Source organism: Orycteropus afer, unplaced genomic scaffold (assembly GCF_000298275.1).
Source record: "Orycteropus afer afer isolate SDZICR_OR568_19922 unplaced genomic scaffold, OryAfe1.0 scaffold00013, whole genome shotgun sequence".
Classification (NCBI taxonomy): Eukaryota; Metazoa; Chordata; class Mammalia; order Tubulidentata; family Orycteropodidae; genus Orycteropus; species Orycteropus afer.
In genome coordinates, this window is record NW_006921600.1 from 23636184 (window position 1) to 23659677 (window position 23494).

At 48.1% G+C, this 23494-nt stretch overlaps 1 protein-coding gene across 1 annotated transcript in view; it reads right to left on the reverse strand.

Moving 5' to 3' along the window:
- The window catches only part of NFASC (neurofascin), an 80462-nt gene that overhangs the window by 11545 nt on the left and 45423 nt on the right, over positions 1 to 23494 (reverse strand). The window contains exons 22-27 of the mRNA XM_007953519.1: positions 22348 to 22470; positions 21167 to 21340; positions 18714 to 18728; positions 12426 to 12662; positions 8496 to 8612; positions 6646 to 6798 (exon numbers count right to left, since the gene is read on the reverse strand). Coding sequence (XP_007951710.1) covers positions 6646 to 6798; positions 8496 to 8612; positions 12426 to 12662; positions 18714 to 18728; positions 21167 to 21340; positions 22348 to 22470 — 819 coding nt within the window. The remainder of the gene's footprint in view (positions 1 to 6645; positions 6799 to 8495; positions 8613 to 12425; positions 12663 to 18713; positions 18729 to 21166; positions 21341 to 22347; positions 22471 to 23494) is intronic.

A 23494-nucleotide genomic window follows, 5' to 3' on the forward strand; every position in this document is an offset into this window, starting at 1 on the left:
TTTGTCTCATGTCATTGACCAAAATTTACAATGCAGCAGCTCCCCTCCCACTTCCTCCCCATAGTTACCTCCTCCCAGTGTCCAACGCTTCATACTCTTCTGCACCCTGAGCTATCTCCCTGTAGGCTGCACTTCTTGAAGTGGGGCCGTGTTGGGTTTGCTGTTGTCTCCCCTGGTACAGAGGCAACATTCAACTCACATTTGCTCAGGGGATGAACCCTCTACTTTCTTCCCTTCATTCAGTGCACTCACCCTGTCTGGACCCCATGGAGCCCTCTGCTCACCCTAAACTTCCCACTGTCTTCCTTTTTGCATCACTTATCCAGCACTCACTTCAATCCCCAGCTATGGGTCTCCTTGGCAATAACTGTATTTTTCTGTTCTTGGCATGGAGTCTTGTTGGAGGAAGAGTGAGACCCAGGCCCATTAGATCCAAATGTCTTACTTTAACTGGACCTTTGTTGCCATTTGGCAATCCTTTTAGTCATCTCTTATTGTACCTCATGCACAACCACCACCCTGTTGGCTGACAGTGGAGGTGTGCATGTTGCTATGATGCTGAACAGGTAGGTTTCAGTGGAACTTCCAGACTGAGATGGGCTAGGAAGAAAGGCCTGGTAAAAATCAGCCAGTGAAGACCCTATGGATCACAATGGTCAGATTCATAACTGGTCATGAGGTTGGCACAGGACCGGGCAACATTTCATTCCATTGTGCATGGGATCTCTGTAAGTTGGGGGCTGACTTGACAGGAGCTAACAACATTGCCCTCCAGTCAACTCCATGGCTGTCAGTCCAGAACTGCTCCTCCCTCCCACTCTTGTAGAGCACCCAGATGCCTCTCTCCCCACAGCAGCAGTTGCCTCACCTGCTTCATGGACACTCAGGACGTCCCTGGAAACTCACAGCCTCTATACCAGTCCCTTCCTCTTGTATCAGAGGTAGGGCTTCCTCCATCCCCTCTGAAGCTGCTCCTTCTTTTTTTGAAGAACCCACCTCCTCGGGTCACTCATTCCTAAAAAGATCCCTGAACTCTATCACTTCTAATTTCTTCCTCTGTCATTTTCTTCCCCTCTACTATTAAAGCATGTTGAGGTTTTTGGTATCTTAAAAACAAACATAGGCTTTTCAGCTCTAGCTCACGCATTGCCCTTTTTATAGGTAAACTTAATCTTCCATGTCCCCAAACCAAACTAAACTGTCACTGAGTTATGACTCACAGCAACCCTATAGAACAGAGTAGAACTGCTCCACAGGGTTTCCAAGGCTATAAATCTTTATGGAAGCAGACTGCCTCCTGTGGAGTGGCTGATGGATTTGAACCACTGACCTTTTGGTTAGCAGCTGAATGCATTAACCACTGTACCACCAGAGCTCCTTTCATGTCCTCAGTTTCTGCTAATCATTCCTTCAATGAGCTAACTTCAAGCTACTATATATTCACTGCTTCAACTACCACTGCTGAGCGAATCACTCCCAAATCTACCCTTTCTTCCCTGCCTCTCACCCTCACCTGCTGTACTCCAGTCTTGATTTTCCAGCTGGCAATCATTTTCTTCATCTCTCATTGTCCCTTCAGCCAATTCCCCAACTGTTAGCCCAGAGCTTCCTCCTGATAGCTCTTCTTGGATGGTCTATCTGCTTGAAATTCAACATGCCTTCAACTAATGTATCTTCCTGTCCCCCTTCCTGGCACTCCCTCCTAACTCCACCACCTTGGCCAGCAGCCTCACCATTCCTTCCTACCTCTACAGGCTGCCATTTCTCCTTCCAAATCTCTGTTAGATTTATCTCACTGCCCCATTCTAGAGGGTTCCCATCAGAGCCAGTGGGTGCAATGAACTATCACGTTCCTATGATATTTCCATCATGCCACCAAGGGTTTCCTTAGGAACAGGTCATTGTTTCTTACTTCCTACCACATCAAGGTTCAGTTCTTCAGCCTGGTATTCCAGTCTTCCCCTTCTCCAGTCTTTCCCAACCCTACCCTTCTTGTCTTTACCTCTGCACAGTATACTCCCTTCCCCAAACTCTGCTCCAACTCACACCAATCTCCAAACTCTGATTTCACCTAGTTTACTACCCACAACTTAACATTTAACTGTTCTGTTTTGATTATGCTATTAATGTCTTGTGAACAGGGGATCTTTTGGCACTCCCTAGTACTTAGCATGTTACCCTGGGGCCGACTCGACGGCACATAACAACAACAACAACAACAGTACTTAGCATAAGTTCTTGTGGCACAGTGCTTAAGGCATTTGACTACTAACCAGAAGGCTGGCGTGGCAGTTCAAACCCACCAGCTATTCCATGGAAGGAAGATGGGGTGATCTACTTCCATAAAAATTTACCACCTCAGGAATCCAATGAAGGTCACTATGAGTCAGAATCGACTCGATGGCAGTGAGTTTGAGTTTGAGTACTTAGCATAAGGAGTTCTGGTGATGTAGTGGTTTAGGCATTTTGGCTGCTAACCAAAAGGTCAGTGGTTTGAACCCATCAGCTGCTCTGTGAAAGAAAACTGGGTGGTCTTCTATAAAGATTTATAGCCTTGTAAACGCAATGGGTATCTTTATGACTCAGAATCAGCTTGATAGCAGTGAGTTTGGTTTGGTGAGTAGTTAGCATGATGCCAAATAAAAAGTACTTAGTGCATACTTACTAAGAGATCAATTTCATTCTCTCCCTCTTTTTTTCTAACCTATGTATCCATCTGTAGATTAATGTTTAGATCAATTTAATTTTAGTATGTTAGCCTGGTACACCTCTTTACTTTTGATTTCTGCTCCATCTAGGGGTCACATGGATATTGGCTTGACCTTGTATCATCTAGGCACTGGAATGAAGGAATAATCCCAGCTTGTGTTGGACAGTGGTCTCTACCTTTTCCAGAGAGGAAGGCTTGTATGTTTGCATCACCATCTTCCTGTTGCTTCTTCTGACACACTGTGACAGCCATCTTCACAAGACTCTCTTTCTCTTGAGAGAAAAAGTCGTAATTCCAGGGAAAAGTGGTAACACAGGCTATTTAGAAAGCAAATGTGGATCCCCAATCAATTCCTGACACTACCATGGGAAGTTCACATGTTACCTTCAAACAATCTTGACTAAAGAGGTAAAAGAATTTTATGTGAAGTTGGGACACAGGTATTGGCTAGAAAGTGGTTCAATGCTTTGTGGGATCTGGAGTAAGATGGGCCCAACCAGACACCATCAAAATGACTGAGTTTCTCAAGAACCAAAAGATGATCTCACAACATGACCCCATGGTACGAGGACATGGATACTTGAGAGGAAAGTACCTCAGCAAGGCTCTAGGGCAATTATGTTTGGCTGCCAACACCATATTTAATCAATCTGTTAAACTTGATTTTGGACAACATTCAAAGACCAGGGTGCATTTACATGTTCCTTCTTTAGCTGGAACTAACTGGGAAGCAGAATGGCATGCTCTTATTGGGCCCACCGGCCTGACAGCAAAAGACAGTTCAAAAGTCTCTTGCTCTAGATGAGAGGTCATAATTTGTGTGCTTTCCACAACATACCCTCCCCACTGCTCCCCTATGCCTCAGAAATGGGCTATGCACCTGCAAGGGAGACAGTCCTAATGACTCTTAACTCTAATTGGGTAGGATTTGGCCATGGAAGAGAGGCCAGTCACTCAAGTCTGAAGAAGAATTATATTTCAGAAATGAGCCTAGATCGACTAACAATTCTAACAGAGATGGATTTCTTAAAAGGCAATTTAGCCTGGCTATCCTCATTTCAGCATCATTTTACACCTCTCTTTCCCCACTTCCCCTTCTTGGGTTGACTAAAGAGGTGCTTCTCCCATGCAGAGCAGAGAGGCTGGCTGAAGCTTGGTCCCTTAATGGCCCTCCCTTCCCTGAGCTCAGAGGCAGGTTGATGTCTACCTTGCTGATCACTCTTAGCATTCACCATGCTACTGCCTTGCCCTATCCCCCTCCCCCTATACCCCAGGATGGAAGAGCTGATGGACCTTTCGGCACACAGGGTTGTATATTTGCAGCCCCTGGGGTCTCTTTGGCTTCAAAGGTGTCAAGGAGGTGATTAACTTCCCATGTGGGATCTTTCTGGTAGGGTCAGAGAGCCTGTTAGCATTCCTAGTGGTTTCCTTCCATTTCCTTCCTGAACCACTACAGCATGCTTGAGCCTGTGGAATAAAGTGATGGTCTGTGGTTGCCTAAATGCCCAGCAGTGGGGCCCAGAAATGCACAAAAATGCTTGCTTTGCTGAGACACAGGAACCTGAGGGATGGGAGGGGGGAGGACATGCTCTGGAGACTACCCACAAGCAACAGAGTGTGCATTTTCTAAGGATATAGACGCTCCCTGAGGCACACACATACTTCAGAAAGTGAAAATATTTTCTTTCCCTGTGTGGTTTGCACATAGCAATTTTCAGCCAGCCTGAGATAAGTGAACAATATGCACTCAGAGCTCAAGCCATAAACCTGCCAACCCCAGCTTGCACTGGAAGGAGTCTGGGAAATCTTGTAAGTGCCGAGTGCCTCTACCACTCTGAAAGCAAGCTATGAGGATTAGAGAGAAATGAATACACAAGTCAACATTCAGAAACTTCTCTCAATCATTTTTTTTTTTTTTCTGTGCTCTATGTCTAATAGCCTGCATCAGATTAGGACATCTCTGGGAGCAGGGACTCGTCTTTTTTTCTATCTCCACACTCATCTCTAGCCCTAGCATAAGTCTGACTCTGACAGCAGGCTGCACTGGCTCTTGTGATGTTCCTAGGATGGAACTCCGTCCTCAACATCGTCTTTGCTTCCTGCCTCTGTGCTAGACCTAGGTTTGGAATGAAGCAAAATCAAATGGACACCCCAGTGAGCAGCTGATTGGGACCCCAACTGGGTCAGTCCGAGTCTAGCCATCTGCTCCTAAGTCAATTGTCCAGATCCCTTGCTTGGCTCCCCATGTAACAGGATGGGCCTGGCCACTCACTTGAACAGCCTGCCCATGTTGGCCTGGCCAGCCAGTGGCAGGCCTGAACAGGCAGCTGGACTTTCAGACTCCCTGCATCTTAATGGCACAGACATGGCCAGGCAGAGACAAGGAGGAAGACAGGACATCAGACTAGGAGGGACTGGAGTGGAAGAGTTGGGGTGGGTACATTCATACCGATGGATAGTGACTCCCAAGATGCAAGATATCAAGATCAGTTTCCCCAGGCCAAACACAAAGCCCCAACCCAAAGCCAGTTGATTCCTACTCATGGCGACCCCATGTCTGTCAGAGTAGAACTGTGCCCCACAGGGTTTTCAAGGCTGTGATTTTTCAGAAGCAGATTGCTAGGCTTTTTTTTCCAAGGTGGCTCTTGGTGTTTCAAACAGTCCACCTTTTGGTTAGTAGGGACCCTAGGCCAAGCACAGGAAAGGTGTAATGAATGTTAAGTCAACATTCAGAAGTTCATTGTTTCTGTTTTTTTCTGTGATGTATGTCTAATGCCTGGCATCTGATAAGGACATTGCTGAGAGCAGGGACAGATCCTTTTCTCTCTCATTCTCTTGCCCTCAACTCATCTTCAGCCCCAGGGCTTAGCATACAGGCGACCTTGTGCAGACTGGCCAATTTTAAAGAGAGACACACACACTCAGACAAGCAAGTGTCCTCATGGCTGCCAGACTGCCAGCCACCCCTACTAGCAGAGGGATTTCTGAACCTGCATCTTTTACTGAGAAACCCAGGTGGCCTGTTAATTTGGCACAATGATGAGGCCTCTCTGTCCAGAGATGAAGGTCATATAGAGCTGCAAATATTCCAGCACTAGTGAGCTACTTCCCCTCCTGCAACACTATAAAAGACCAACTACTTTTAAGCTAAGACAAATCTGGGACAAAAATGAAATCTGAACAAAGCCTCAAATTGTCACACACTCTGGAATTTTTAACAGCAGGTGATGGCCATGATTGTGACTAAAACCAAAAAAAACCAAAAACAAAAACCACACTCACTGTCATCGAGTCGGACCTGACTTATAGCAACCCCTCCTGGGTTTCCGAGGCAGTATCACTACGGAAGTAGATTGCCCAATCTTCCTTCCGAGGAGTGGCTGGTGGGTTTGAACCACCAGCCTTCTGGTTAGCAATCAAATACCTTAGGCACTATGCACTGATCTTTAGGTTGGTTTCTGAGATTTCTGGAGCAAGCCCTTTGGATGGTCCTATCTCCTAATTCCACATGGAGACAGCAAGCCCTTGTGTGCAAAGGGCATGATGCACTGTACTCTAGCAGCCACACACACACACACACACACACACACACACACACAGTGATTACTTTTGCCCAGACACCAAGCTCTTTGTTTCAAGCATAGCCAGGGGCCAAGCATTCTCCTCTGTCCTCATTTTGTTTCCTTCTGACTCCCAACTCCTCCCCAATACGGTCAGAATCCCAGCTTCCTCTCCCCTGTGCATGCACCTTCAGCTCCTCTTGGCTTCTGGGCAGCTGCAGACTGATGTATAACAGGAGTAGAGACCCACCATGCAAGGTTGGGGATGGGGTGGAGATGAGTCTTCTCTCCGAGAGCAGAGACAAGCAGAAAGCTGAGAATGAGAATGAGATGCCCCATGCTTGTCGGGGATGGCCAGGCCAGGTCCCCTCTCACCTGTACTGGTCATAAAGGTGATGAAGGTACTGCTGATGCCCTCGTTGTCCCGGGAATAAACCCGCAACGTGTATGTCATCCCGGGAAAGAGGTCTGTCAGCTGTATAGGCTGTGCCTGGGCCTTAACAGGGACAGTTTTTTTCGTATGGTTGCCTGGGGAACAGAAACCTCAGTCAGCCTATGGCTAGGCACTTGGAGCTGGAGAGACAGTGCTTTGGTTCCTGGTCACCTGTCAAAGGTAGGAGGGTGTGTGTGTGATGGTCCAGGGGACCACAGGTCCAATCCATCGCACAGACCAGGAGGTTACCAGGCAGCTTCCCAAGCCCTTGGACATAATGCTAATTCTTAGCTGATGACCTGGATGTATAACAGGACCTGAAGTTTTCTTTGCTCACTTCAGTCTTAGGATCATGACCTACTTTGTTAAACTCTCAACATGTCAGTCATGTTACCCTGGAGGTGACTGACTTCCCATGTGGGATCTTTCTGGAGAGGGTCAGAGAGTCCCTAATGATGACTGGAAATGAAGCAGGTCTCTGCTTCTTGGTTCTCACTCTTGTTTTTTCATCCCATTTCTAGCCATGTGGCTAATTCACACATCGGGCAAAGCTTGTGTCTGTGCATCTGGAGTGTAGGGTGATGGTGATGATAGGAGCCACAACTATTTTGGTATGGACCAAACTAGGCATGATGAATTCTGTGGATGTGAATCCCTCCTCCAGTCAGAGAATTAAAAGCTGGCTTTGCTGTTCCCTAAGACCTCTTCAAGTGGGCTAGACTAGGTGGATCTCTGCTGGCTGGCTTATTTGGGTAATTGCTTAGAGTACATGCTAAAGAGGCCAAAGGGGTCAGGTTGACCCCTGAGGAACAGGGAACTCCACTTAGAGAAGACAGATGTCCTGACCACACTCTATAGTGTAACAAATCTATACCCGGGATCCTGAGATCCAGCAAACAGTGATCAGTTCAGCTAAAGCCACCAGTTCTCTGAGACAAAGAACTCTGATCAGTGTCTCAGACTGGGGCACTGGTGTTCCATGGGAACAAAACTTAGTTGTACCCCAAGCCTGGAACCTGGCCACTCTGTCTAGTGGAAACATCAAAACACATAGATCCTGAGTTCAGGAGACCGGAGCAGAGGCTCACTTAGGGGCTATTCAGTACCCTGAGCTTGGGCAGGCAATGGAGGAAGAGCCCATTGCTGAGGATGGCCATAGCACATGCAAACCTAGACCTTTGCTAATGGCTCTAGTAGCTCTTTTCCTTTAGCCCCTCCTCCCACTTCATTGCCACCTGAGCACATATCAACTTCATCAAGCCAAAATTAACCCAAGTGAAAAAGGCTCTCTGAGCCAGGGGAGTATATACTTAAAAAAAGACAAACAAACCCCACAAACTCACTGCTGCCAAGTTGGTTCCGACTCATAGCGACCCCTCCTTGGATTTCCGAGGCGGTGTCTCTACGGAAGTAGATTGCCCAGTCTTCCTTCCAAGAAGTGGCTGGGACGTTTGAATTGCCAGCCTTCTAGTTAGCAGTCAAATGCCTTAGGTACCACACCACCAGTACATACCAAAACCAAAAAACCAAACTCAGTGCCATTGAGTCGGATCTGACTCACAGCAACCCCTCCTTAGGTTTTCGAGGCAGTATCACTATGGAAGTAGACTGCCCAACCTTCCTTCTGAGAAGTGGCTGGTGGGTTTGAACTGCCAGCCTTTGGGTTAGCAGTCAAATGCCTTAGGCACTATGCCACCAGAGCTCCCCCAGTACATAGGACCTCTTTAATGGTATCTACCACTACTCGCGCTGCCACTGCCACCACCGCCACCACCCACACAGCAATGCTTACTGTCGATGTACTCAACCACAAAGTCAGTTCCGGGCCCGAAATTGTGCTTCCAGGTGATGTTGGCCCATTTACTGTTGGGGAGCACCGTGACGTTCCATATGGACTGCTCATCGGGGGCTGGGAGATGGGTTAGAAGAGGAGTTAGTGATGGTGAGGAAGGTAGCACCGGACACATGGAGACGGACACACACACACACACACATACACACACTCTTGCTAGGAAAGGACAGAGTCCGCAATGACTGCACAGGGACCGACAGAGCTCTAAGCTGCAGCCTTGTGGCCAGGCCAGAGGGAGCAGTCTAGACATGAGCTGGTGCATTCAGGAGGACCTCGATATGAGGAAAAGCAGCAAACGGTCTACGCGTCCACACAGGTGGGTTAGGAGTCAAAGAGTGGGTTTCTATATATAGCATTTGAGTCTCTAACTTGGACTTATTTCCGTTTTAGCATCCTGGTCACAGATTAGAACAGTGTAGGGAAAGGGGCCAGGAAAACACTTCCTTGGCCAGAAGCTGACAGAGTGGGTGAGACGGGACAGCCTCTTCCCCTTCAACTATGGAAGTTCTGCAGGAAGGATCGAGGCTAGCTTTAAAAAGCCAAGTGAGAGACATGGTGGGATTTGTAGGAAAGGCAGGACCAACCAAAGGAGAGCCTTAATGGGCTCCTGGGACAGGATGAGAACAGTGATCCTGACAGGTGTCCCTGATCTGAGGGGCCCCTGGGAATGTTCGTGGACAGCAAGAGCCTGAGTTATGTGGAAAATAGCCTCACACTGTCTAAGGTGACATGGGGTCTGGAATCTCAGGGTCCCACTTAGAGACAGTATGAATGAACCCCTGCACTCCCTCTTTTTGGGCTAGGTGGGACAAAGAGAAGAGAATTCCTTGACATCCAACCCTCAGTGGTCCAGATACCAGAAGAGTCCTGCTTTGTTAGATTCTCAGCACCACATAGGCTTGGAGGCTTGATCTTCACGCAATACAGAGGACATTAATTATCTAGTTCCTATGAGCTGGGAGCTACTTTATCAAAGCCGTCGTGCTGTCTGAAACCATAGTCTGTGTACAGGAGAGTGGCACTAATCTTCAAATGTAATCATTTTTCAAGTGTCCCAGAAGTCTGATTACCCCATTTCCCAGCAAAGGTTTAATAGTGGAGTACTAGCATGAAGCCTTGTATTTCAAAGACTTTACAAGTATGGCTCCTGTATATTTTATTAGCATGCAAGGGGGTACTGTCACCAACTCACTTGTCAAAAATAAATGAATAGAGTATATTAGGTGATGCATTTATTCATTATCTATTTGACACATGACTGAGTCTGCAGGGCTGGGGAAGTGATAAAAGATTTCCTGGTCTTCACTTCAAAGAAGTGCCTTCTCCACTACAACCTTGTCAGCCACCAGTTGCCCCAGGTGAATATGATTCATGTTAGGTGAGGAGACAAGAAAGAGCTTCCACCGATGGCACCTTGGGGGGTCTCCATGGGTCAGGCAGAAGGTAGGCTTCTTTACTTGACTGCCAGATGTTTCAATTGTACTGGCTGCTTTAAGGCATCTCAAATCCCAGCTCCTTGAAATTTCATGGCTCTTGCTAATTTCATGGCTCTTGCTAATCATCTTAATTATGATTAGTCATGATTTGTGGATTTGATTTTCTTCTCCCTCAGCTCTGGAAATAGCCAGAGAACCTGGGTTTAAACAGTTTGGCCACTAAGATAATACTGACCCAAATCCAGCTGTCTGAAGGGTAATGGCGACTGAGGTGCTTTTAGAAACAATGTCAAGTAATGGGAAGCCAAACTCTGTTAGAGGTGGCAGTTGGATGAAGGGATTGCCATGAGGAGACATCAAGATGACAAGTGAACGAGAAAATTTCAAAGAGGACCAAGAAAGTGAGTTATCAAGAAGTATAAGAACAAAAAAGGGAAGTGAGGGGATATTTATGGACTCCCAGAATGTGAGAATTAGTGAATATTCCTTGAAAGAGACAAGTTAAAGACAAATAAAAGTCCTACCTCCCCCTGAGAAGAGTCAACTGACAAAGTATTTTGTCCTAAGACACATTACAGATGAAAAAATATTAAAAAAATCTGGATGGCAGAGTCATTCTGTTACATTAAGGGACTCTTGGATGTTTGAGGGATGTGCCCAACCTCTGAGGATAAAATCAGGGGCATGGCCAGGTCCTCCTCAGGGTCTCAGATACAGGCAGACTCAGGGTGGAGGAGTCCATGGGGCTAACCCTATGTGGCAACAAGGGTGATCTTTCTGAAGGGCAAGTAACTCTTTGCTAGGGAGCAAAATCCATTCCTTTCTCCATTCTTTGTGCATCTCCTCTGTGAACATGAAGCACTCATAGGACATCAAGCCCCATTCTAATGCATAAGATCTCTCACTGAGGCCTGAAAGAATACATCACCAAACTGCTAATGACAGCTTCTAATAGTCTCTTTTCTTCAGCCAACTTTTTCCTAAAGTGTTTATGTTGTCTAAATACTAGATAGTGTACCTTTAAAGCGGTGTTTTCAAGGTCTGGGGAGCATAACGTCAGTTACAGATTTGTCTTCCCTTACACATCACCTAATGCCATGTAATTGAGTCTAAAAAATTCTCACACGTACCAATCATAAGTCTCTATCCTTATTCAGGTGAGAGAAGAGCCGTGGAGTGGGCTGGGGAGGCAGTGAGACCTAGGGGATAGGGAACTTGCCCAGGAAACAGCTAGTGAAGGGCAACAGCCTGCAATTCTATAGCTGCTGGAGGAGAGCTCTGGCTGCTTCCTGCCAGCCTCACTGGCTGCATCACGCTGGTTGGACAGCTGGTGTATGCCTCACTAAGCTAGAGACCCTCCGGTCTGTGGCAATAAAAGGCTGTTTGATGCTTGGTTTGTAGAAGTACTGCTGGATTCCCAAGGGGTCTCTTCATGCTCGAAGAACAGAGCTTTCTGGCCTGGCTGTATTACACAGGGACAGCCCATTCTCTGGGCTCAGGAGACTAGCCTTGAGAATAATTCTTAACACCAGCCTCTGGAATGGCTGCAATTTCCCTCTATGTGTGCATTTGGGCCACGGGGAATATGTGTAGAAAGAGTAATGGAGCACCTTTGACATTATAGAATTCGTTGGCAATACCGTTTCCTGGAAGCACTAACTTTTAAAGTCTGTAAGACTTTTTAAAAGTCTCCCGGGGGGAGAGGGTCAAGGAAGGAGCAGAGTTCTGGGAAGGGAGCTGTGTGGCACGGACAACTGCTCCCACCCCATGAACCCGTCTGACTACCTACAAGGCTGGGTACTGACATGGCCAGATGAAGCCGTCTTAGCCAGTTGTACAGTGCCAGGCCTCTTTCTTTTCCCAAGTTCTCTCCCTTCTGGAGGGCTCAGCCCTGAGCTGACTATGTGAGATGTGATTGGAGGCACCCCAACTGTGTGCCTGAGGAGGTTGGCTTTCACAGAGCACTGGTGACCCTTCGGCTAAAGCACAGAGTACAAGGCTAGGATGAGGGGTTGTTGTTGTTGTTTGCCGTCGAGTCGGCCCCGACTCATAGCGACCCCTCCTTGGGTTTCCGAGGCAGTATCACTACGGAAGTAGGATTGCCCAACCTTCCTTCTGAGGAGTGGCTGGTGGGTTGGAACCGCCAGCTTTCTGGTTAGCAGTCAAGTGCCTTAGCCACTATGCTACCAGAGCTCCTAGGATGAGGGGTACTGAGTGGTAAAGGCTCAACCAGAAGGGGGAGCTCTGGAGCCTCTGAGCAACCAGACTCAGAATACAGTTATGTGTGAATTTCCAAAGGAGAAACAAAGGGACGTGTTGGTAAACACATCTCAGACCCCACCTCCTATTTAGGTAAGCCTATAGGTTTGTTTCTTGAGAAAACTGGGAAGGAGGGACAGGAGGGAACTAGGGGAGCACGGACAGCACGCAGTACCGGATTCGTGTATCTTAGTCCCAGTGGTGGTGGTGGGAGGGCTCTCCGTGGTAGTGGTGGTGGCGGCAGTGGTTGTAGTAGTTGTGGCGACGGTGGTGGTGGTGGCGATGGTGGTAGGTGCGACAGTTGGGATGATTGGGATAGTTGTGGCTTCGGTGGTGGCAGCAATGGCAGTAGCATCAGTACTGCTCACAGCACCTGTCGCACCCAGAGTAGTCGGGGGCAGTGTGGGAGCAGCTGAGAGGAAAATGTAAAACAGCCAGTCTGGTCGGTTTGGCTGTCCCCAGCCTGGACTCACGGACCCCGCGTGCAATGCAGGCAGCCCGGTGTGGAGAGGTAGCTTAGTGATCAGAAGTCTCCCCAAGCATAATGGATGGGGTCAAATGGACCACTGTGAGAGAAAACACAACCATGTACAAGGAAGAGAATGAAGCCCTGTGTGTGTTTCATTTTCTTCTCATGGTCTGTGTGGCTCCAAGCACCCAGCATGCACCCAGCCACGGGCAAGGATGAGAATGGGCATGGGATGAGTACCAAATCACTCAGTCCCGGGGACAGCATGAAACCCCAGGCCAAGCGACACCCAGACACAGGCCCAATCAATATCCCCTCAGTCCAGCCCTGGAGCCCCGGCCTCAGAGGTGGGCAGATGGCTGGGTCCTGTCCTGCAGGAGCACAGGCCAGCCTGCTGTTCCCGAGGAGCTGTTCAGCAACCCAATCATTCACTCCAAATAAAACTACCCCTTGTCACATCTGCTTGAGGTAAACAGCCACCCAAACAAGACTACAAAGGGAGAACAATCCCGACTCTGCGAGGCAGGCCTTGCAAATCAAACTGCTCTACAAGTCAACCTCTCCTGCCTCCATTCTCACCCTTTCCCCAATCTCTTTCCTCTTCTTGTGCCTGCCCCCCACTTCTTTCCTTTCCTACGTTCCTCCCTCCCTTCATCTTTGCCCAATGATGGCTCTTCCATAATTATTCCACAAACACCCTGACTTTTAGTAAAACATTCTCCCTAGGACATCTGGGGTACAGGCACCCTATGTTCTCTCTGTTTGTAGTAGAATGTGGGAAAGGGCTTAGGTGGAATCACAGTTCATGGTCTGTGCTTGGTTGCACCACCTTCCCAACCCACAGCTGACAAATACCATTAAAAGAAGCCACAGTGGGCTTCTTTTCTGCATAAATCCTCATTTGGTTCAGCTCAACACACTAGCTCTCTCATGTTCCCCATCTTCCATTCAAAGCTACTCTTTGATATTGGTCAGACTTGGGTAACTATGGCTATATATATGACAACTTTGGGAGCTCTGGTGGCATAGTGCCTAAGGCTTTTGACTGCTAACCAGAAGGCTGGTGGTTCAAACCCCCTAGCCACTACTAGGAAGGAAGGTTGGGCAATCTATTTCCATAGTGATACTGCCTCGGAAACCCAGGAAGGGGTCACTATGAGTCAGATCTGACTGGACAGCTGTGAGTTTATGTTTTTTTGTTATGACAACTTTGCCATAGGCCCTCTTGCCTTCTATAGAGGGGTCGTGGAAGCTAAAAAGGGTCACCCTATCCTTATTTTCCAATTCCAATTCCAATACTTAACAAAAGCTATGGCTGTGAAAAGAATGATGTGGGCAGATCAGAGCGGGAGAGTGCGCACGCGAGAGAGAGTGAGAGAGACCTCTCCTTTGTACTCCATCTCCTGTGATCTCACTAGAGTCCACTTTCTAATGTTGATGCTAATGGGGCAGGAGGCAGGGACCATAAGACATAAGTAGGTAATTCTAGTTTTCAAAGAATAGGGACATCCCACCCTGCCTCAAATTTCTAGGAGTTTAGGAAAATAATATCCCCAACCCTCCACAATGGAGCAAGAACAGGAAGGGACATCAGAGAGAGAACTACCAGAGAGCTTTTCTCAGGGATAATTAAGAGCTCCTAAGCCTTCCTGACCAGAGCCTGACCAACAAAAGCCTTTTCATTCCCCTGAGCCTCCATATTACAAGTCCCTCATAGAGAAGGAGATAATGTTCCAGCTGACTTCCTATTTGTAAGATCAGAGGTGTTATTGGGTCCTGAGGGTGCTGACCACAGAAGTCACACTGGGCAGCTGACTATGCCCCTTACATTCCAGAGATTCTTGGGCAAGTTCAAAGCCAATGACAGCACTATATTTCTCAATCCCCAGCCAATTCACAGGTATCAGGAAGGTGTGTAGGAGTTGAGGGTGGAGATAATTCTCCCTCCCTTATTCTTTAATCAAGGATATATTCAGTCTAACGTGGCTCCAGGCCTAGGATATAAACTCAGTGTTATAGATATTTAGCATGAGGGGATTCACTTAACCAACAAGATGCAAACATGTGTGCACACACAGAGAGAAAAGACTGAGAGACCTACAAGGGAAAGGTCTGCTCTTTCCCAGGCCTAGCCCTTGGCTCCTGTAGCCATGGACACACATAGACTTGTCTTGCTGGAAGGAACTGTGAGAGGTCATTTTGTCTGTCTAGGCAGAACTGCTTTGATTTAGTTCCTCATCAATAATGTATTTCCTAATAATTTCTGGCAAATGAAACATTCGCAGGACCCCTTGGCTCTTCCGTGGCATTATCTAAAAGGCATTATCAGGAAATATTTCCTTTGAACTGAAATCGTCCCACAGGGTGCAGTGCAAGGACCTGGGCTCTCTGTCCTATGTGTTCAGCTTGCTGTTGTACTTCTCAGGCCCTCTGAATCAAAACCAATATTCCACAAAGTGAGGCACACTTTCACATGGCCCTTTGGTGCTCATACAAGTAGACGTATATGTACACTCACACCCCAATACCCTAGCACAAGGCCACAGCCTCAAGCTCACACACGCTTTCCACAGCCTCCCAGTGAGTAGCCCGAGAAGCAGAGCTGTTGAGGGAGGCTTGGTTAGAGCGTGCTTTTTACTTGGCTCTGGTGGCCAGAGACAAGAACAAAAAATGACTTTGAGAAAGACTCTGATGGTCTTGTCCTTTCTCTCTGACAGTAACTTCTGCCAAGTGTGACATGAAGGACACTTTTCTCTTTGACAATGGCTATCTAGTTGCATTTCTGTCTGGAAATGCTTCAGAGTATTAGTGAGAGGGAACTAGAGTTGAGTGAGAGGAAAGCAGTTACCTCCCAGACACCCTCCCCTGGTGATGCCTGCTGCTGGAGCTACAATCACAGCTGGCAAGCCACTGTTCTATCTGGCCCACTCCATTAGCGTGTCTCTCACCCTAAGGCTGGACAAGGCTGCCAGAGAGACAGGGAGGTAAGAGGTAAGAAGAAAAGACTCTGAGGGAAGAGGTAGAGGGCCAGGTTGAGTGAGGTGTCATAGATGGGAAAGAGAAGACAAGTTTACCATGGGGAAGACTTTCTCTACTGCTCAGATAAAAGTAGATTCAGATTATTTCAACCCATTGGGCAGGGTGGCATAGAGGATGGAAGAAGAATAAGGTCCAGAAATGGGGCTTATAAGCAGAGTGGACTACAGGTGAGGCAGATACATTATGGACTAAGATGTCATCTCTAGCCACAACAGGAACAGGTAGGGAGTACAACTAGTCAGGGCTCAGTGGAAGCTGCCAGCCAGGCAACTAAGAGAAGGAGCAGGGACTCTCCATTGCCTAAGGGGTATTCAGGGTGGGCTGGATCCAGAAGGCAGGGGCAACATAATGCACACTGGAAGGCACCTCAGCCATGACCAAGGGTTCCCCACCAGGCCTTCCCCCCCCATTGCCATTGAGTTGATTCCAACTCATAGCAACCCTTTAGGACAGAGCAGAACTGCCCCATAGTGTTTCCAATGCTGTAAATCTTTATGGATGCAGATTGCTTCATCTTTCTCCTACAGAATGTTTGGTGTGTTTGAACCACTGACCTTTTGGTTAGGAGTTGAATGCTTTAACCACTCTGCCACCAGAACTCTTATCAGGCCTTCAGGGACCACCAAATAGAAGATGGAGAAAACTGAAACAAGAGATGACAATTCTTCCTCCACCCATAGCATGAGATGGCTCTTTCTAATCTTTCAGAACCTGCCATGGTGCAAGGCCCACCAAATATTCGCTGAACTGGCAGGTTATTGCAAAGAATGACATTACTGAGTCAAAGACAAGGACAGCAGCTCCAAGACATTCCAAGATGGAAGGTTCAGTCCAAAAGTGTCCACATGGCATATGGACTACCCTGGCCAAACCACAGATTGTAGGAACAGATGGGTAGCTGTCCTAAGAGATGGCAGATATGGATGGATGGGAGGGATTATCTTCATCGGGTGAGACATGAACAGATCAGTTTTGGGAGAAACCTGCCTAGGTTTGCAGAGGATGAGGGGGAAGGGAACAGTGCATGGGACTCCAGGCCCATGTCAAAGAGTTAGTGACTGAGCTCCATGGCTTGGCACCTGCAGACTGTGCAGAAGGTCTTTACACATTTAAAGCTGAAAACAGCTGATGTCATCAGCATATCTCCTTCATAAAAACATGTCGTATGCCTCTACCACCATGTCAAGTGGAAGCTGGTGCCTAGGAAATACATTTGATTGATGGACACAGACCCTTAGCTCATTCTGCATAACAAGATGAGTCTGGGTCTTTTTAAAATGGGAGGTCAGAAATGGGGTTTTGGAATTGTACTTCTTATCCTTTCTCAATTGTCACTCATAAGAAGGGCAGCACAGACAGGCCCAGATGCCCACTGAGCAAGGCAGACTCCCTGCTGCAGACCCACCTGCCTTGGGTTCCAGGGTGCCAGAAAGGGGTGGTGGACCGGGAGCTGCTTTACCAGTGAGCTTCTAGCTGATTCCCGTAACGTCCTCCCTGCTTTTCACCTCCTAAGCCTTAGGCTACGCTGAGTACATGCCAGAACAGCTACAGAATGGACTGTTATGAAACCCTAACCAGGAAGTCAGGGAAACACTCAGAGTGGGACATGGTAAGGGGCCCAGGTCCAAGACAACCTCTTGCCTCACATCCTAGCAGGGCTGTTGAAACCCTGAGTGGAGGCCTTGGACCCTGACCAGCCTGGGTTTTCAGGTGGTGGAGAGGACTGGGGGAGGTAAGGGTGATCGCAGCTCACCACCCACACGGCTGACTGGCAAAAGAATATACAAACTGAAGGAAGCAGAATGTGCAAAAGAAAGACAATCAACCTAAAATGGTGGGGAGGTACATCAGTGAAGGTGGGAGGGAACCAAATTAGGCAAGGGAGCAGCCTCTTCATAAAACTCAGGGCCCTTGCCTGGTTCTGGTGTCCTAGGAACCTGGGGGTGAAGGAGGCTCTGGTGAGTCCTTGCCCCACAGCATTTGCTCTGCCAGGGTGAGCCCAGTTTCCATTTTCCTCCTGATGAGACTCAGGTTCAGACAGAGCTCAAGAGGAGGGCAGGGTCTCTTGGAATCCCCTGCCTAGTTTCTCCAGTTTGAGGATAGGCTTCCATAGTAAAGAGCCCTTTAATGTTCCTCAAATGCACTGCACGAGGACCAGAGAGGAGGAACTTGGTTAGCAGGTCATCTCATATGCCAGGACCTGCCGGTCCAAGTCCTCATTTCAGCTGTAGCTCTACACTGCCCCCTACCCCAGACCCCTAGAGTGGAGACTGTTCTTAACACTAAAGAGTTGGGCTGGGTTGCTGAGGGGTGAGGGGTCCACTGAGACTCCAGGTCCTGGAACCTCTGTCCAAGGACATGCTTGCTGGGTCTCACAGACCCAGAGCCCACCGCAGACAGCAGAGGTGGTGCCGGGCTCCCATGCAGCATGCAAGGCCAGCATGCACAGTGTACTTAACTGCAGGTCACCTTTTCAGGGGTGGCAGCCTGACCAGGAGATGGGGCCCCCACTCCTGGTGCAGCAGTCCTTCTAGGGGGCATAGCTGGTGGCCCAGAGGCTGTGAATACTCTTTCAATGCCTTTACCACCCGGAGCTGACAATCCTAGGCAAGGGCCCAGGGGCTCAGGCTAATGCCCTAGCTTTAGAGAAAACTGCAGCTCCAGAGAGGTCTGGAGCCTGTGTGTGTTTGGGAGCAGGAGATGCCTTCTTAGTCAACCTCCTTCTTAGTAGGATGTGAGGGCAAATGATAAGTGAAACGGAGAATGTTTTTGATCTTCTGTAGCTCCATCCTCCACACACATCCTCCTTGGTAGCCTGGCCTCCCAACCGCTGAAAGAGTGAGCCTGGAGCATGCTTTTATCTTGAGCCTCTCCCTCCTGCTCCACCCTGGCTGGGTTGGCCTCCACCTGCATTGCCCCATGCCATGCCCATTACCTCTGCTGCTGGTACAGTACCTGCGGTTGGAGTAGCTTCAGAACACAGCACCCAAGATGGCCAGAGAGAGGGAAAAAGATAAGAGAGGAGAAAACAGAGGCATAGGTGAAACCACAGGACACGCAATCAGGGAAGGTTCTGATTTAAACCTGGCCCAGAGGGTGTGGCCAGGTGCGGGCCTCCTGCCTTGAGGATGGAAACTGTTCAGGAATTATGTTAAACTCGACTGGAGTCTAGCATGTTCCAGCAGAAACCTTTGCCCCTGGTTCTTGGAGACTCTTCTTTCTAATATATTCTGCTGTACCTCTATTCAGGGTCTAGTCATTGAAGAGGTGATGTGGTGACAGTCCACCCAGAGTGCTATGTTCCAGCACTTCCCCCAAGGGTGTGTCCTGCCCTGGCTGGGCAGTGTGACTTCTGTGAAGCAGGCTGGATAACCTTTTATGGTGCCAGAAATTGAGAGCATAATGCCCTTGAGGCAGGAGGGCACCAATCCCAGTCAAAAGGAGATTCTAGCATCTTCAGGGGGAAGACACTGAACAGTGTTGGGGTGTGCAGGGGAGGAGGAGTATATTCAGTGAGACCCTCCCACCATCATCTTAGGCTTAGAAGGTCAAGGAACTCTGATAAAATGGAGCCCTGAAGCCCCAGTCCTGGTCTGCTGCTGCCCTATTTTTTTCCCACCAGCTGTGCTTTGTGAAATAAGAAACCAACTATAGACTCAGAGTCCTAGAAGAAATTCCTGAATTTGCTGCAAATCACTAAGTTGAGAAGAACGCCACTCTTTGTTCTTTCCCCCTGAGGCTTCAGAACATTTTCTGTGGTGGTCACTGATGCTGGTCAATGGGGCTTTGTTTATCTGATTTTCTATACTGGAGTGGAGATGAAGAAGAGGTTGCAGAGGTTTTCTCTGCATATTCCCTTATAGAATTTAGTAATCACGAAAATGCATCATCCCTGCCTGGCTGGCTCTTTGGTAATAGGTATGCATCAGGCACATCAGAAGGGGGAGCTTATATATGACTCATTCCTGGGTTTATAAGACCAGAGAGGGGTGCAGAAAGGACTGTCAGCCTATCACCAACTCCCATCCATTTCCTCTTTCTTCCCCCAGCCTCACTGATGGCCTGTTGGGTGGCAAGGGGGGTGAGTGGGGCTGGGGAGTGATACAGGGCTGATTATGAAGCTGAATTGAGAGCCTGGGGTAAGGCAGCAGAGGCAACCAGACTGACAACCCCAGTGAAGGAAGCACTGATGCTCTCCTGGGTTGGCAGGGTGGGAGTGGTGACTCTCAGGAGGCCCATATGAGCCAGGATCAGGCACAGGACCTGACCTTCTGGAGAAAGCACTGGACATGATAACTTGTCACCCTTGAGGGTCCCTCCTCATGTCACCTCCTCTTTGAAGTCTTCCCTCACAGAATTCATCCCACCTCCTCTGCACAGCCACTACACACTCCTCATCTGGATATAACATTTCTCACCTTGAACTTCAATGAGGTATTTTTGCAAATGTTTCCCCTTCTGCACTGTGTGTGAATTTCTTACTACCTTTGTACCCCTTGATTATGGCACGGTGCTTGGTACCTCACATTGTAGGTATCCAAAAAATGGTTGTTAAATAGATCAGTATACCTCTGGAGAGGCAGAGGGGTCCCTCTCCCTTTTCACACGGGAATCTGCTCCATAGGGCTTCTATAGTCTCACATCCCCGAGAAGTACCCAGGAGGCCTGATCAGGAATGAAGCCTGCCGAAGTGTAAGTGAACTTAGAGCTCCCTCTGGTGGGATTTTTAGGCAGTTGATGCTCCAGTGGGGGCTTCTATGCTGCTAGAAGATGCCAGGACCCAGGGGATGGACTCATCTGTTCTTAGTGAAGCTGGATGGGCAAAGGACTATTTCCCAACTTCTCACTCCTCTCCATAGCTTGAAAAATCAATCAATTCAGGCTGCAGGGAGGGACTACAGTGTCTGCTTTACACATGATCCCAGCACGTGGCTTCTATCATGGCAGTCTCTCCTGCCTCCTTGGCTCCATGTCCCCTTGGGAAAAGAAGTGTCCTCCATGGGGCACTCTCAGTAATATTCTTGCCTCCCTCAATGGGTGAACATTTCCACTATTCTTTGGAGTCCATTTCCATATTTGCTTCCAAAATGCTTTCCCTCATCCCAGTTACGGATTCACGTTGCTCCTTAGAACAGAAGGGAGGATCATAGATGTTAAATAACTGTGCAAGTCAAGGCAAAGTGGGGACCCAGGTCTGATGCCAACAGTCTAAGATGTCAGTTTCCAGATCTAAGGCCAGCACCTACCTCCCAGGAGACGAAGATGGCTTCCTGCCTATTGAGGACTTGTAGCCTCATTTTCTCTCCATTGGAGGCTGGGAGGCCAGAAAGCCAGGCACAGTTTTCAGTGTTTCCCTAAGGATTTAAATTAGCAGGACCTTTTCCCATAGGCTGCAAGGATGTACCTACCTTCATTCGGGGGTGCTGGTGACTCCTCTGTGACTGTTTCCCCACTGCCCACCTGCGTTCTGGCACTGAGGGTGAAGCGGTAGCGTGACACGGGGTCTGCTCGCTGCACCGTGAACTTGGTCTGATTGGGAGAGAAGTTTTCCACTATCTGCTTTCCTACTTTGGTTCCATTAACTGGGGAGAGATGGTAAGTGGAATGAACTTTAGAGACATTTACCAGGATGGGGTATGGGATTTACAGATGAAAAGAGTTAAAGCTTTCCCCGACTTTGCTGGAAAGATCTTACAGACCTGAGGGATGGCAAATTGGGGTTCAGAGGCAGTGCTCTTTGATTACACAGCAGGATTAATATGTTTCCACAGATCTCATTATCTCTTGTTCACTGCAAAGTTATGTGGCTGATTTGGAGAGATTCGGTTATAGTCCCCAAGCCTTTTCAACAAGGACAAAACTCTTGAGTTCCTTTCTTCCTTTCAAACAGAACTAGGGAAAAACCACTAGACTTTTTGATAGTTAATTCCTCCTTTTTAAATGGGGCTATTCAATACACCTCAAAGGGGCCAAGTTTAGAGATCTTTTCAGAACAGCATACAAGCACAAGGTTGATGGTTGGCTATTAAAATGTTAACACCACCACACTGGGCCCTTTGAACTTCCCAAGGAGGTACATCACCTACATTAGAAAATAAAGTTTTTCAAATGTGCTAACACTCTTGTTCCAGGCTGGTGAAGCAGCTCCCATGAGGTAACTGATGTTTTCCTTAGCCAGGCTCCTGACTGAGTCACTGCCTTATCATATACGAGACTTTAAGGTGTCTTCTGATTGTCACATGAGCTCCTGCACATGTTCTGTCTACCCCACTGGATGGAAGCTCCACCAGCTGTTGGAGACTTAAGATCCCTGGAGGGGCAGGGTTCTCACTCTCATTTGACCAGAAGTTCCCTTTGTCTCACCCATCAGATTAGAAGTTTACTGCAGGCAGAGTTGTGTAAGGAAATTGGGTCTCATCTGCCTGGCCCTTTCCCCAACTCCATGAGGGAACTTCCACGTTGCCCTCTCCACCCCTCATGTAATACTCCCTGCACTCATGGACTCTCTATCTCGATCTCTCAGGAAAAGCAGTAAGAATGGGGTTTCTGATTTCCAGATTATCCCAAGAAAGAGAATGGCAGGACGTACAGGCCACATATTTGAGTGTATATCCAATCAAGATCCCATTGGGGTGTTCCGGGTGATCCCATTCCAGGTTGATTGTCTCCAGGTTGGGCTGCCGGACTCTGAAACGCCTAGGGGCACTGGGTACTTGGGGAAGGAGGAGAGAGCAGGGGGGATGAGAAGAGGGAGCAGAGGGGATGAGGAAAACACGAAAAACAAAGCACAAGTATGAAGGCAAACCCGTGTTGGAGAGCTGCTAAACCAGAACCCCTTGCCCCATCCAGCTTGTTATCCTGCCCTCCCCCCAAGGTTTGAGGACAAGAATGGCTTGGACGCGGTTGTGTAAATGGAGAAAACGTAAATCAAGTTTTCCTTTAGCAATTCATTGATTTGACACGCTAGGCTCTGAACCTCCAGATGTCTCGTAGTTGGGCAGAGCTATTTCCTGGCAGGGAACCAATGATGGCTATTTCATATTGAGGTAGGTAGTTTCCAGTCCTCAGACAAGGACTCTCACCACTGGGTCCAAGCAGCAGTCCCAGGCTTCTGAGCTGAGATTGTTGGGTTCGGGGTGAGGAGAAAGAAACCCAAGAAGGAACAAAGGTAAAGGATGGGAGGAGCAGGAATGATTGGAGACACTGATCATGAAAACCAACACAAAGAGGAGGAAAAGACAGAAATGAAGAAAACAAGAGGGAGGAACAAATTAGAGTAGAAAAGAGAAGAAAAATGGGGGGAAGACAACAGTCAAGCAGGAAGAGAGGAGAAAACAGAAGAGGGCAAGCAAATTAAAGCTGATAAGAGGATTGGCAAGAACAAATGGATAGGCCTGGAATGGGTGACTGCACCCGAGCACCAGGTTGGACCATAAACCTGCAGAAGGCAGGGGCTATATCTAGGCAATCTAGTATGAAGCTATCACAAGGAAAGCTTCTTGGTAACAGTGGTGAACAAGCTCTTAAAGATGGTCTTAAAACTAGTTGCTGTCAAGTTGACTGCAACTCATAACGACCCCTGTACCTCAGAGTAGAACTGTTTTCCACAGGGTTTTCAAGGGCTGGTTTTCCAGAAGTCGATCACCAGGCCTTTTTCCCAAGGTGTCTCTGGGTGGACTAGAACCTCCATCCTTTTGGTTAGCAGCTGAATGTGTTAACTGTTTGCCTCACCCATG